Source organism: Eucyclogobius newberryi, unplaced genomic scaffold, assembly GCF_026437365.1.
Source record: "Eucyclogobius newberryi isolate DKJ021-1_F unplaced genomic scaffold, fEucNew1.0.hap1 SCAF_6, whole genome shotgun sequence".
Taxonomy (NCBI): Eukaryota; Metazoa; Chordata; class Actinopteri; order Gobiiformes; family Gobiidae; genus Eucyclogobius; species Eucyclogobius newberryi.
The window spans coordinates 33,906,644-33,920,503 of NW_027316278.1; the positions used below are offsets into that span (position 1 = coordinate 33,906,644).

The window sequence follows — 13,860 nt, forward strand, 5'->3', positions numbered from 1 at the left end:
GATGGATGAACAGCAACAAGGGGCCCCAATTAGCACCTAAACCGAGGGCCCCACAATATTAGAACAGGCCCTGGGTCAACTGTGTTTCTTGGGTTACTAAAAACATCAAGTGTACAAGTCTCTCTGAGCGGCACAATGCACTGAGGAGAGCGACATTAAACTTGAATTTGAGTCGGCTAAAAGTCTTCTATTCTGTGAAAGTGAAGAACGGGGAGAGAGGAAGAGGGAGGGAGAAGAGAGAGAGAAGGAGAGAGGAAGAGGCAGAGAGAGAGAGGTCTCCAGCCCCGAGAGAGCAATGACGTAGCTGATTTAACACTCTGAATGGATTCTCGTTGCCCAGACGGGTCACAAAGAGGAAGAGGCAGAGAGAGAGAAGAACCGAGACATCTGCACCATCCACAACTGCAGCGAGAGAGAGAGAGAGGAAGAGGCAGAGAGAGAGAGAGAAGAACCGAGACATCTGCATCATCCACAACTGCAGAGAGCAAGAGGAAGAGATGGAGAGAGGAAGAGGTAGAAAGAGAGAGAAGAGCCTAGACATTTGCACTATTCACAACTGCAGAGAAAGAGAGAGGAAGAGAGGGAGAGATGGAGAGAGGAAGAGGCATAGAGAGAGAGAGAGAGAGAGAGAGAGATGGAGAGAGGAAGAGGCAGAGAGAGAGAAGAGCCCAGACATCTGCACCATCCACAACTGACTAAACACAAATACAAACATAGTCATAGGCATATTTCTGTAAGTGACCAGGCCAAGTCTTTATTGATGCTAAAGAAAAAGTCTATTCTGGAATAGATTGTATGTGGACGATCTCCCTCCAGATGTCAATCTTATGTTCTTCATGAATTTAAAGAACTCTCTTCCCATTCTTCCTCCTGTGCCTCTTGAGAAAATTCCAATCGCTGCCACAGACCAGGGTTCCCTCAGAGTGGTTTACGATCAGGTCCATAATAAAAGGTGATATCACTCTTTGGTGGAGTAAAAACCTTTCCATGAACAGTTCCTTTAACCAGCACAAATCTGCCCTCTTTGTCTTTACAATAAAAAATCTGTTCGAAAGCTATTCGATTTGGACACAGATTTACAATTATATTCAACTATAGTAGATCTTGATTAGCCTCGAGCTAGCTTTTGGAAACCCAATGGGAAAAACCAATGCGAAATGTACCCAGCAGTGTTGAGACGCCAACGCCAACAGAACCGCCCAACGAGCAACCGCAGCATCGGTCCCTTTCTCATATCGTCAAACGGCGAGAGAAGAAGGAAGATGAATTCCATTAGCCTCCGTCTCAACTCGTCCGCACCTCTCACAAACCCTTCTGAACGTCCTGATTAATGCCATGGATTTATAAGCACGTTTTTACAGCCGCGGGAACAGACACGGTGACGTTTTACCGTTGCTTGTTTTTACAGAAACGGCGATGTCTCGAGGTTATTGAAGGTTTATGTACGACAGGCATCTCGCACAGCTGTGGCACGTGGTCAAGTCCCCACAAATCAGTCGGAGGGGGCGCCCAAATTGTTCAGTGTCTTGTTGTCTACGAAGAACAGTGTTTATCCCCAGAGAGAGAGAGAGAAGAGAGAGCCGTGTCCACCTCTTTTGTGAAATAATAGTCCTCACTTAAGACTAAAACAAACAGTTTACTTTAAATACAAAGTGCAGATAACTCCTGTTTATTATCAGATGGCTTTTTTAGTTCACATTAACAATTTGCACCCGTTTTGTCTCCACCACGAGGGTAATTAGGCCTTACAGTTACGCAAAGAAGTCTAATAAAGGTTTCAGAATGCACCCTGTCCAGATATTAACGCCACAATCCATAAAAAGGAAAATATAAGCATTCTAATTACCATAAAGTCAGTGTGGAGAGTATTTCATAAATCTGGATGCTGTTCACGTTCTCTTCCCAGTTTCCCCGTGCATTCTTAACTAGAGCTGTAGTTAAAATATCGATGCAGCACATTGACAAAGAGCTGGGTATTGTGATCCCTTTAAACGACATAAATTCATCAGAAATTGAAACGCTAATCCACAGAAATTAGATACACCGAGGGAAGCGGGGGAAAAACGTCGGCCGTATTTATAGTCAGTGCCAGTTGTAGACAGAAGAAGAGATGGAGGCGAGCCGATGGGGAATCCCGCCAAATTCCATGGGGACCCTCACGGACAAACTGAGCTACACCCGGCTCAACTGCTGTGTCAGAGCAGCTCGCACGAAGACCAGAGCCGTTGACGTGGTAACTAACCCTTTGTGTACAAAAGAAGCTCGCGGAGGGTCTGCGGCGTCTGGTCAAAATGGATGACAAAGGAAAAAGAAGATGCAGGAGCAGAGCCAGTCCACTGTTCCTCATGAGATAATCAATACTGACATTTTCTCCATCAACTCACACAGCTACCATTTCTGCTCATCACTAGCAAATACTTTTTAGCTTGGAAACGGTGTCTTTATCGTGTATTTATACGTGAAATATTACGGGTATTGTGTGCCATGTATTGTTTATTGCACTGAATTATGGCGGAACCTGTCATTCCCGGCCCTAAAAATACAGCGATGTCTTGTTCCATAATGATACAAAAATTGCTAACACATTTTGGGGCCGCTCCCTTGTCATTCTCTGGCCTGAACCCTGATTTGTGGAGTGTATTTGGACTGAGAGAGCGCCCCAGATGGAGAGGTAATGACCGAGTTTGTCTCTGTCACAAAGTCATGAGCGGCGCACGGAACCCATCACACATCTTTTGCAAAAACGCTTTATATGGAGCCATAGAGAAGGTCTACACAATGTGGTATCAGCAAAGTGAAAGAAAGAAACTGTTAAATGTTTACTGTTAAAGGTGGTATATATGGAGGTGGTTCTTAAAATATATTTAAAAAGGCTGAGAGATGAATGATCAGGTTCATAATGAAAATCAAAATGTTAAACATGACCCATTTATCTAAAAGGTTTTGCCAAAGACACTAAGCACGCCGAGTGTCGTGTGGGCCGGACTCACACCTGCACAAATGAACCGAGCCCCTTCCCTGTGCTGAAGGGTTAAAGCTGTAGAAAATAAGCACCTACTACAACGCCTACTATGGTCTGTCCGGATAAGCGAAGCGCCCCTCTGTCAGGTCTTGGATTAAAGAGGGGGCATTACGCTTCTTTTAGGTATTAGATGGTATCATATATAGACCACCGTCTTTGCATGCACCAGCGTCGACCACTTTGGTTGGTTTGAAAGTGTCATATTCCCCCGAAAATAACCTATTCAAAAATTCAGTTCCCCCTGCTCCCCCACACTAAGTCCCTCCCCTTCACCGCCTCAGCACAACATAAACACACACAGGTTTAGGAAGCTAAAATAAACCAGCGTGTGCATCTGCTGACCACTGCACTGACCGCCGCAGAAGCCAGAAGCAGCTCGGGCAACAGTTGTTCTCATGCATTTTTCAAGGTGTTGTTTGGCCCGTAGGCTTTATTAGACCAAAAATATAATATGAACTTGTACTACGCAAAACTATCTTAGCTTAAATTAGATTGCCGTGCTAAGTTTAAACAAATGTGTGACCCTGGCTCATTAAACCGCACCAGACCGGCCTGAGTGTGTTCTGTACACAAATGTTTTGGAGGCAAACATCTGCCTATCACCTCTGCTACCACGTCTCCAGCAGCTAAAGCGATAAAGCGAGAAATAGAGGTGAGAAGCAGTAGAGAGGGAGAGAGGAAGGAGTGAGAGGTGAATAAGAAAGGGAGAGGACGGACAAAAAGGTGTGAGGAGAGAAAGGATGGAGAGGAGAGAATGTGAATGAGAGGAGGCAACAGAAGGTAGGCGATAATAAACTCAATAAGTAACAGTCAGACGTAATTGCGTGTACATGTTGAGTTCTCGGCTTATTATCATTTTTGTCCTGTGCGAGCCTGGAGCACACTTTCTGCAGAGTTCCAAACACGACCAGAAGAGTTTTGGACCATTATTACGATATTACGAAGTGTGTATTTCCTTTGTGCACCTAAAGCTATTCATACAAATGCACTCTCTTTCACTTCCTCATTCCATTTACTTTCTCACTCTCAAGGTCAAAGCGCTTAAGGTCTATGAATTCATGTATTATTGCCCGTCAACTCAGCTCCCTCTTGCCACAACAATCCGATACAGTCATGAACCAACGTCTCGGATACGAAGGTGCTGGCTTTCATCCCAGCCGCTTCAACCGGTCCCTGTGCATGTTGGGGGTCCAGGTTTGATGGAACCGTCAGGACAACATCATCCCCAAAAAGCAGAGATGAGATCCCGTGGTGCTCAAACCGTACACCCTCTGAGATTCTGCCCATAAATGCAACGAACAGAACCGGTGACAAAACGCAGCCCTGAGGAAACCACTGGGAACAGGTCTGACGTACTGCCGAACACAGCTTCTGCTCCGGTCATACAGGGGTCGGACCGCCCTGAGCAAACGCCACCGGACCACCACACTCCTGGAGCCCCAAACTAAGTCTTAACCTGGTCGCCCTAACAGTACTAGATTTCCCATCAGGCAAGTGCGTCTTACCTTTGCTAGTGATGGCGGGCTGCTCTCCCAGAAGCAGCTTTAGCCTCTTGGCGTGGATCTTTCCCTGGTAATGCGACTGCGCCACCACCGCAGACGTGAAGGACATGTTACACAGGGTACAGCACTTGTTCTTGTCCACATCGCCGTCGTCGCTGCCCTGGGGAAACAGAGGGTGAAACGCCAGTCAGAAGTGTTTGTCTTTACGAGCTCCAAGCGCGATGGATCTCTGGTTCCAGCGTCTAGAAGGAGCCGTTTCTCAGCACTGCATTTACTTCTCCTTTTGAGGCTGTGAAGATGTAAACATTTCCAGGTGCAATATTATAACAGTGTTTATCAAACTGTAAAAATCCTTCCTCTTGACACTGACCATACAAACCTTTAGTTATCATCTCCAGCTCAAGAAGGAGCTTGTGCACAACAGTGATCATGAAAAATGGCAATAAACCTTTTCTGATTCCGATTCTGAAACAATGTAATCAAAATGAAGCGAAAACAAATGCCTCTAGAGAAAATCTTCATTTCATCATTCATTTATAAAAAAGAATTCATGCATTTTCCGTGAAAAACATTTCATTTTTATATAATTCTTGACTCGTCCTCTTCTCTCAGCACATGGCACGTTTTGAATTCTGTGTATGGCAAAACAATATATATAAATGATTAATAAAATCACTGAATTGGTTCAAAATCATTTAAATGATCTGTCAGTCGTGATTGATCTGTTGACAGGTTTCAGCCCTAGATGACAGCGATGTATCAGAATGCACAATATTGACCAAAAAAAAAATACAATTCCCCATCTTTTTAAGACAGCCCCGCCCCCTGTATGTTTGTCTTTGTATGGCTTTTTTGTCATTGAAGGAAAAAAATAAAATGCTAATCACAAAAAATCTGCAGAACCAAAACCTTGAAAATAAATAGAAATAAATAACAGTATTCACAGTTTTGGCTGCACAAAAACATTGCAAAGGATCATGGTCAATGTAGTTCCCTGTGGTTGTGTCCATGATATTGTGAACTGGAACACAATAAAATATATGTATTTTAATACCAAGTCTGAACGTCTCATGGGTCCTGGAGAGATCCAGATCCAAAACCAGACTAAACCAGATCCAAACCATGACTAAACCAGATCCAAACACAGACCAAACAAGATTCAAACATGACTAAACCAGATCTAAACCACGACTAAACCAGATCTAAACCATGACTAAACCAGATCCTAACCATGACTAAACCAGATCCAAACATGACTAAACCAGATCCAAACCATGACTAAACCAGAGCTAAATCAACCATGACTAAACCAAATCCAAACCATGACTAAACCAGATCCTAACCATGACTAAACCAGATCCAAACATGACTAAACCAGATCCAAACCATGACTAAACCAGAGCTAAATCAACCATGACTAAAACAAATCCAAACCATGACTAAACCAGATCCTAACCATGACTAAACCAGATCCAAACATGACTAAACCAGATCCAAACCATGACTAAACCAGATCCAAACCATGACTAAACCAGATCCAAACATGACTAAACCAGATCCAAACCATGACTAAACCAGATCCAAACCATGACTAAACCAGATCCAAACCATGACTAAACCAGATCCAAACCATGACTGAACCAGATCCAAACACAGACTAAACCAGATCCAAACCATGACTAAACCAGATCCAAACCATGACTAAACCAGATCCTAACCATGACTGAACCAGATCCAAACCATGACTTAACCCAAAATCATGACTAAACCAAGGACATTTCTGTGAACCTTATTTTACACCACTCCATGCAAGCTGGATTCAAAAACAAAAACTCCTGCCAAATTAACTTGGAATCGAAGTGCAGATATGGCGCTTCGTATCGTGCCACCAAACCGCAGTTAACGCCAGGACAGAGGGAAAGCAGCTGGAGACCGAACACATGAGTGACTTCCACCTCTGGACTGCGCCGGTGGGGTTAAAGTGGTGAATGCGCTGGAGTGTGTGCTAAAGGGTGACGCAGAGGCCACAGTAAAGAATGGTAGACTGGCTCCATCTGTTCCGAGCGCCGAAATCTCATTACATTTAAATATAGGGCCAGGCAAGGCGGGCCCGGGCGGGGAGACAGAGAGCTCCTCTGAGGTGCGAGGGCGAGACAGGACATCCAGCATTTCAATGGCTCTGCAGATAACCAAATCTGTTTCCCACAGCCAAATCATGTGGGGCTGTATTTTTCAAACCACAAAACGTATACGGATATTTCCTTTACGGTGAGACTATAGCTTTTCTGGTGGAGAGTCTACCACTTGCTTGTTTCTATGGAGATCTATCCGAGATCTTCTGTGTTGTTTTTAAGTCCATAAATCATTGCCAGACTTACATTTCCGTAGATAAATCTCGTACATTATAGATTATAGCGGTGTGCTCACATTAGCATGTCAGGGTAAAGCTAGCTTTTTGTTTATTTTCCCATGATAATTCCCTCTGCTGCCAGTAGATGACCCGCTAACACCAACTATGATGAGGGAATGCCTGAATGAAGGTAATGTGTGGTTTTCATTTTTTACATTGAAACAAGCAGGAGGAGGTTCTGCTGCAGGTATGAGTCAGGTTTGTGAAGATGCAAGCCCGCTCAGAGTCAGGACGCGTGTTTTCTCATTTCAGTGCAAGAAAAACATCTAAAAAGAAAAAACAAATCAAGCATGTTTTTTTTTTCATTTGGCTAAAAGTGGTGGAGCTTTAACTTATCTATCTCCAGGGGGACAAGCAATTGTTTGTTCCTAAGCCAATTTACAGGTAAGATATATAAGAGGTTACAAGTACAGAGTGCTTCCTGGAGGCACTCACCAGGCTGACTCATCCTGGAGAGTAGGCTCTGTTCATCCGCTCATCCGAGGGGAAGGATAGAGACTGTTCTCTAGCTAAAGACTGTAGGAATTAATCAAAAAAACACTTTTGGCAAATATATATGAAGTACCAAAAGCACTGTAAAAAGGTTAAACGCTCTGGAAAGTCGATTTTACATCATATGGGCCCTTTAAAGATCTTAAGTTGGGCAGCAGGGCACCCTGAGCAGGAGAAGGACCGGGGGACCACCACAGAGGTACATGGTCAGAATTAGACCATGTACCAAAAAGTGTTTTTTGTGTCCTTGCCACACACTCTCAATCCAATCAGCTGCAGCAGTTTCCTGGTTACAAAATACAAACATTGTCCATTGTCCAGGTTTTCTGTATGAAAAAGATGTCCTCTGTTATGGTAACCCAGGACACATTTGAATAATGACAAAAAGTTAATTTTCAGGGGTAAAAAATGTCATGCAGGAGTTTATTTTAAAACGGATAACTACGGCAGACTTGAGCAGAATGCACAATCTTCCCCCTCACTGCAGTCAGACGTGGACAAATTCACTTTAACAGAAAACAAACCTACTGATTAGCTCTTCCTCTCCACGTGCTAACAAAGGCTAGCATCTGCCATCGCTAACACAGTAGCTCAACTACCGTGTGCCAAAGTCCATCACTTTCAATTAAGGAGCAGGACACATCCAGTGCCTGTGCAAATACTGCGTGTTCGACTTAGAAAACATCGTAGAATCAATTCAAATACGCCACAACAATTAGACCACATCATTATCACCGCGGAATATAAAAACTGGCAATGGCTTCAGTGATTTACTTGTGAGGGAGGATTTCCAATGCTAGCAGCTAATTACTTCTGCATTTAATTTGAGAGTCATTTATTGGTCGCTTATCTGGTTGGAAAAGGCACGAGGGTAAAAGTAATTAGATAAACATTACACAGACATCAGTGTAGAAGCAATTAAGAATGGTCCGACGTTTATATTTTCAGCCGTTTTCATGATCTGATATGGGCCAGTGACGTAATGTATTAAAGATATTAAAGCGATAGAGAATTAACGTTAATTAATATTGTATTTTCCTGGGATGTAATTTGATCTGTTTTTAAGATGATTATGTAAACATTCAACCACCTCTTAAAAAATCTATTTAAATATCTGCAATTTTTTTGGTCTTCTTTCTGGTGTTTTTGTTGGTTTAAATAATAATAGTAATAATTATAAGAATAATACTGATAATAATACAAATAATAAAAAGAAAATTCCCAAAAAGGAACTAGCAGAATAAAATGAATGACTGAAAATGTACAATAAATCCCTGATGTCGCCGATGTTCGCACCAATATTTTGTCCATCCCTGTTCAGGTTACGGTACACTTTATTGTCCCCGTAGGGAGATTTGTCCTCTGCATTTGACCCATCCTTCAACGCTGCTGTAACCTGGAACCCAGCCACAGATCGTGAGCTCAGCTTGGTCAGGAGGGTACCTTCGGTGTTTTGGATCGATGGGTGGAAACCAAAGGGCGAAACTTGGAAACGCCGGACAGTTTGCACGTTGTTGCGTTGGCGTGGTTACGTGTTTGGGTGGCGGTGGGCACAGACTAAAATGTCCAACTCTGAACCAAAGAAAAGTCTCAACACTCAATACTCGAGGTGTTTGCGACTGACCGATTAACCAGTAATTAAAGCTTCTAGAAGTCCCTAAGCGATCCTTTCACACAGGCCTTTTATTCCACTTATTTACTCAGCTGTGCGTGATTTCTAAACACACCTCCCTTTGTTAGGGGCGTGTGCATGTCTTACTCACCCGTGTCTTACTCACCCGTGTCTTACTCACCCGTGTCTACCTCACCCGTGTCTACCTCACCCGTGTCTTCCTCACCCGTGTCTTACTCACCCGTGTCTACCTCACCCGTGTCTACCTCACCCGTGTCTACCTCACCCGTGTCTTACTCACCCGTGTCTTACTCACCCGTGTCTACCTCACCCGTGTCTACCTCACCCGTGTCTTACTCACCCGTGTCTTCCTCACCCGTGTCTTCCTCACCCGTGTCTTACTCACCCGTGTCTACCTCACCCGTGTCTTACTCACCCGTGTCTACCTCACCCGTGTCTTACTCACCCGTGTCTTACTCACCCGTGTCTTCCTCACCCGTGTCTACCTCACCCGTGTCTACCTCACCCGTGTCTTACTCACCCGTGTCTTCCTCACCCGTGTCTACCTCACCCGTGTCTACCTCACCCGTGTCTTACTCACCCGTGTCTTACTCACCCGTGTCTTACTCACCCGTGTCTACCTCACCCGTGTCTTACTCACCCGTGTCTTACTCACCCGTGTCTACCTCACCCGTGTCTTACTCACCCGTGTCTTCCTCACCCGTGTCTTCCTCACCCGTGTCTTCCTCACCCGTGCCTTCCTCACCCGTGTCTACCTCACCCGTGTCTTCCTCACCCGTGCCTTCCTCACCCGTGTCTTCCTCACCCGTGTCTACCTCACCCGTGTCTTACTCACCCGTGTCTTCCTCACCCGTGTCTTACTCACCCGTGTCTTCCTCACCCGTGTCTTCCTCACCCGTGTCTTACTCACCCGTGTCTTCCTCACCCGTGTCTTACTCACCCGTGTCTTCCTCACCCGTGTCTACCTCACCCGTGTCTACCTCACCCGTGTCTACCTCACCCGTGTCTTCCTCACCCGTGTCTACCTCACCCGTGTCTTCCTCACCCGTGCCTTCCTCACCCGTGTCTTCCTCACCCGTGTCTACCTCACCCGTGTCTACCTCACCCGTGTCTTACTCACCCGTGTCTTCCTCACCCGTGTCTTACTCACCCGTGTCTTCCTCACCCGTGTCTACCTCACCCGTGTCTACCTCACCCGTGTCTACCTCACCCGTGTCTTATTCACCCGTGTCTTCCTCACCCGTGTCTTACTCACCCGTGTCTACCTCACCCGTGTCTACCTCACCCGTGTCTTACTCACCCGTGTCTTACTCACCCGTGTCTTACTCACCCGTGTCTTCCTCACCCGTGTCTTCCTCACCCGTGTCTTACTCACCCGTGTCTACCTCACCCGTGTCTTACTCACCCGTGTCTACCTCACCCGTGTCTTACTCACCCGTGTCTTCCTCACCCGTGTCTTACTCACCCGTGTCTACCTCACCCGTGTCTACCTCACCCGTGTCTACCTCACCCGTGTCTTACTCACCCGTGTCTTCCTCACCCGTGTCTTCCTCACCCGTGCCTTACTCACCCGTGTCTACCTCACCCGTGTCTTACTCACCCGTGTCTTCCTCACCCGTGTCTACCTCACCCGTGTCTACCTCACCCGTGTCTACCTCACCCGTGTCTTACTCACCCGTGTCTTCCTCACCCGTGTCTACCTCACCCGTGTCTACCTCACCCGTGTCTTACTCACCCGTGTCTTCCTCACCCGTGTCTTCCTCACCCGTGTCTTACTCACCCGTGTCTTACTCACCCGTGTCTACCTCACCCGTGTCTTCCTCACCCGTGTCTTCCTCACCCGTGTCTTCCTCACCCGTGTCTTCCTCACCCGTGTCTACCTCACCCGTGTCTACCTCACCCGTGTCTTCCTCACCCGTGTCTTCCTCACCCCTTGAATCATCACTTTCAGATAAACACATCTTTGCATAACTAGGCCAGCCGTCTCCCTCGGAATCTCCCTCCTTCCTCTCAAATCAAAACACAAGACAGTGTGATATTGGGGGAGGTGTCTTCCTTATCTCTCTTTCTCTCTCTGTCTCTCTCTCTTTCTCTCTCTCTTTCTGCCTCTGCCCTCCAACTTCTTGTTTTCCCTCTTTTTTTCAAATTCTCTCGACCCCTTTCTTTGTTTTGTTCTCCTTCTACGGCCTCGCTCCCTCTTCCTTTTTAAAAAATCTTTCTCACCCTCTCACTTACTTCTCTTCTTGTCCTCTCTCTGCCCCATCTCTCCCTCTTTTTCTCTTCTTTACTCCATCCCTTTCTTTTTTCCGCCACCTTCTGTCTTCTCTCTCCCTCTCCTTTACTCTTTTCTTTCTCTCTGTCCTCCTCTCTCTTTTACTCCTCTTTACTTTATCTCTCTCCTTTATCCTCTCTCTTTTTTCTTGTCTTTCTCATCTCTTCCCTCTCCTCTTTCTCCCTCTCATTCTCGTTCCCTTTCTCTCTCACCTTTACTCTCCCTTTATACTTTCTCTTCCACAATCTCTCTCCCTCCTTCACTCTCTTTTCTTTCTCCCCTCGCTGTCTCTCCTCCTTTTTCTCTCTCTTCCGCCTTTATTTAGATTACTCTCTTTCTGTCTCTGCCCTTACTCTTTTGCTCCCTTTCTCTTCATCGTTACAGTCTCTTTCTTTCTCTCTCTCTCTCTCTGCCACACTACTTCCCTCCCTCCCTTTCTCTCTCTTCTGGTTTCTTAAGTTTACTCTTTCTTTCTCTTCCCCCTCTGTCTCTTCCCTCTCTCTCTCTCTGCCCCCTCCATCACTCTCTTCCTTCCTTCCTTCCTTCCTTTCTCTCTCACCTTTACTCTCCCTTTTTTCTTTCTCTTCCACAACCTCTCTCCCTCCTTTACTCTCTTTTCTTTCTCCCCCACCGCCTCTCTTTTTCTCTCTTTCTGCCACACTCCGTCCCTCCCTTCCTTTCTATCTCTTCTGTTTTTTTAAGTTTACTCTTTCTTTCTCTTCCCCCTCTGTCTCCAGCCCTTCGCTCTCTCTCTCTGCCCCCTCCATCACTCCCTTCCTTCCTTCCTTCCTTCCTTCCTTTCTCTCTCTCGATCGCTCTCTCTTTGACACAATGCAGCGATGAAGATAACTGCTACATGTGTTCTGTGCTCCGGAGCAGAACGGGGAAAACACACACGCACGCACGCACGCACACACACACACACACACACACAGAGAACTGCTGATGTCTCTGAGTCATGCACGGGACCTTCACATAAGCCCCTCCCCCTCCTCACACACATACACACACACACACACACACACATACACACATACACACACGTGCATAGGCGGTTATAGGCTCACTGTGTCAGCAAACGAGGAGCACGAGATGAGAAACTAAATGATTGAATCTAAAATCTAAATGGATTCCAAAGAACAGAAAAAAGAAAAGGTTAAAAATAAACTAAACGTGCTGTGTAATCTTTCAAACGAGGATAAATAAAAGTGATATTTGTGAACTTGTGTGGCTAACTTTACGGTCCAGTATTAAGCACATTTGTGATGGATTTCCTGTGGTAAAGGAGTGTCCGACCCAAAACACTTAAAAATAATAAAATATAATGTATAATATTGATCCATATGAAGAATTATGATAAGATAAGATGTATTTGTCACATTGTGGAAATTCCAGTGTTGCAACACAGAGAAATAGATTAGAGACAGAAGTGGAATAACAAAAACATTCTTAAAAATAAAAATAATGGAAATGGAAAAATACACAATGATTTATGTCAGGACAGAAAATATTGCACCAGGGATGATTGACATGTCAGAGTAAGGAAAGGTTCCTGCAATGAGCCGACTCAAGCTGAAAATTATACTAGAAAAGTGTGAGTGAAGCAGGGATGGGAAATATATCAAAATTTAGATGGAAAAATAGAGTAAACCATTTAAAGTAAAAAAAAAAAAAAAGAAGAAGAAAACTGCAAACAGAACTGATTTAATATATTCTTTTAAGTTATGTTGTAAACTTTCCAACAAGATATAATAGAGTTTTAACGAGATGCTCCAAAAATATATAGATATTCATTTGTCAATCTCATCCAGCTCTAATGTTTTGAGTTTTGTATAGTTAGAGTTGTGTACGTGATTAACGCATAGTAACATGTTCACTGTAGTCTCCATGGAGACCTGGAACATCCCACGTTATGGCATTAAACTGATGTATATGGAAACACGCAGATGCATTTTGTTTTTTGCATTTTTAGTTTATTTTTTTAATTGACTTGTATTGAACCAGGAAAGTCGCACTGAAAAAAAACCTTCGCAGACACGGAGAGAACATGCAAACTCCACAGAGAACGGCCCAACTCCACCCGGAAATGGAGCCCAGGACCTTCTTGCTGTGAGGCGAGAGCGAGCACCTTTATCTAAAACCTCTTTTCCAACTTTCCTCTAACAGCAACAGACACTCGACTGTGTGAGAGACAAATCCACCATCTGGCAGAGTTTCCTCTCCACCATGAATTGAACAGATGTTATACTTGTCCAAAGTAATGAAATTAAGTCGATATATTTCTCTAAAATAATGCACATCAGTAAAACAACATGTTGTTATTCATTCACGTTCAACAAGAAATCACGCCAAAGCTGGAATTATCCCAAATTGTAACTTTAATGAGAAAATGTATGTTAAATAAAGTGGGAGTGAGTGCCAAAGTGGATCCGTCATTTTCACGCCTCATTTAAAGGCGTCACAGACATATAATTAAAGGGAAGTGGAATTAATGAGGCTTTAATGTCTGCCAGACTTATAATCATTCAG

The 13,860-nt window shown here is 44.7% G+C and overlaps 1 protein-coding gene across 1 annotated transcript in view; it reads right to left on the reverse strand.

Annotated features, from left to right (window-relative positions):
- The window catches only part of LOC140347592 (zinc finger matrin-type protein 4-like), a 202,434-nt gene that overhangs the window by 67,588 nt on the left and 120,986 nt on the right, over nucleotides 1-13,860 (reverse strand). The window contains exon 4 of the mRNA XM_072434109.1: nucleotides 4,528-4,684. Coding sequence (XP_072290210.1) covers nucleotides 4,528-4,684 — 157 coding nt within the window. The remainder of the gene's footprint in view (nucleotides 1-4,527; nucleotides 4,685-13,860) is intronic.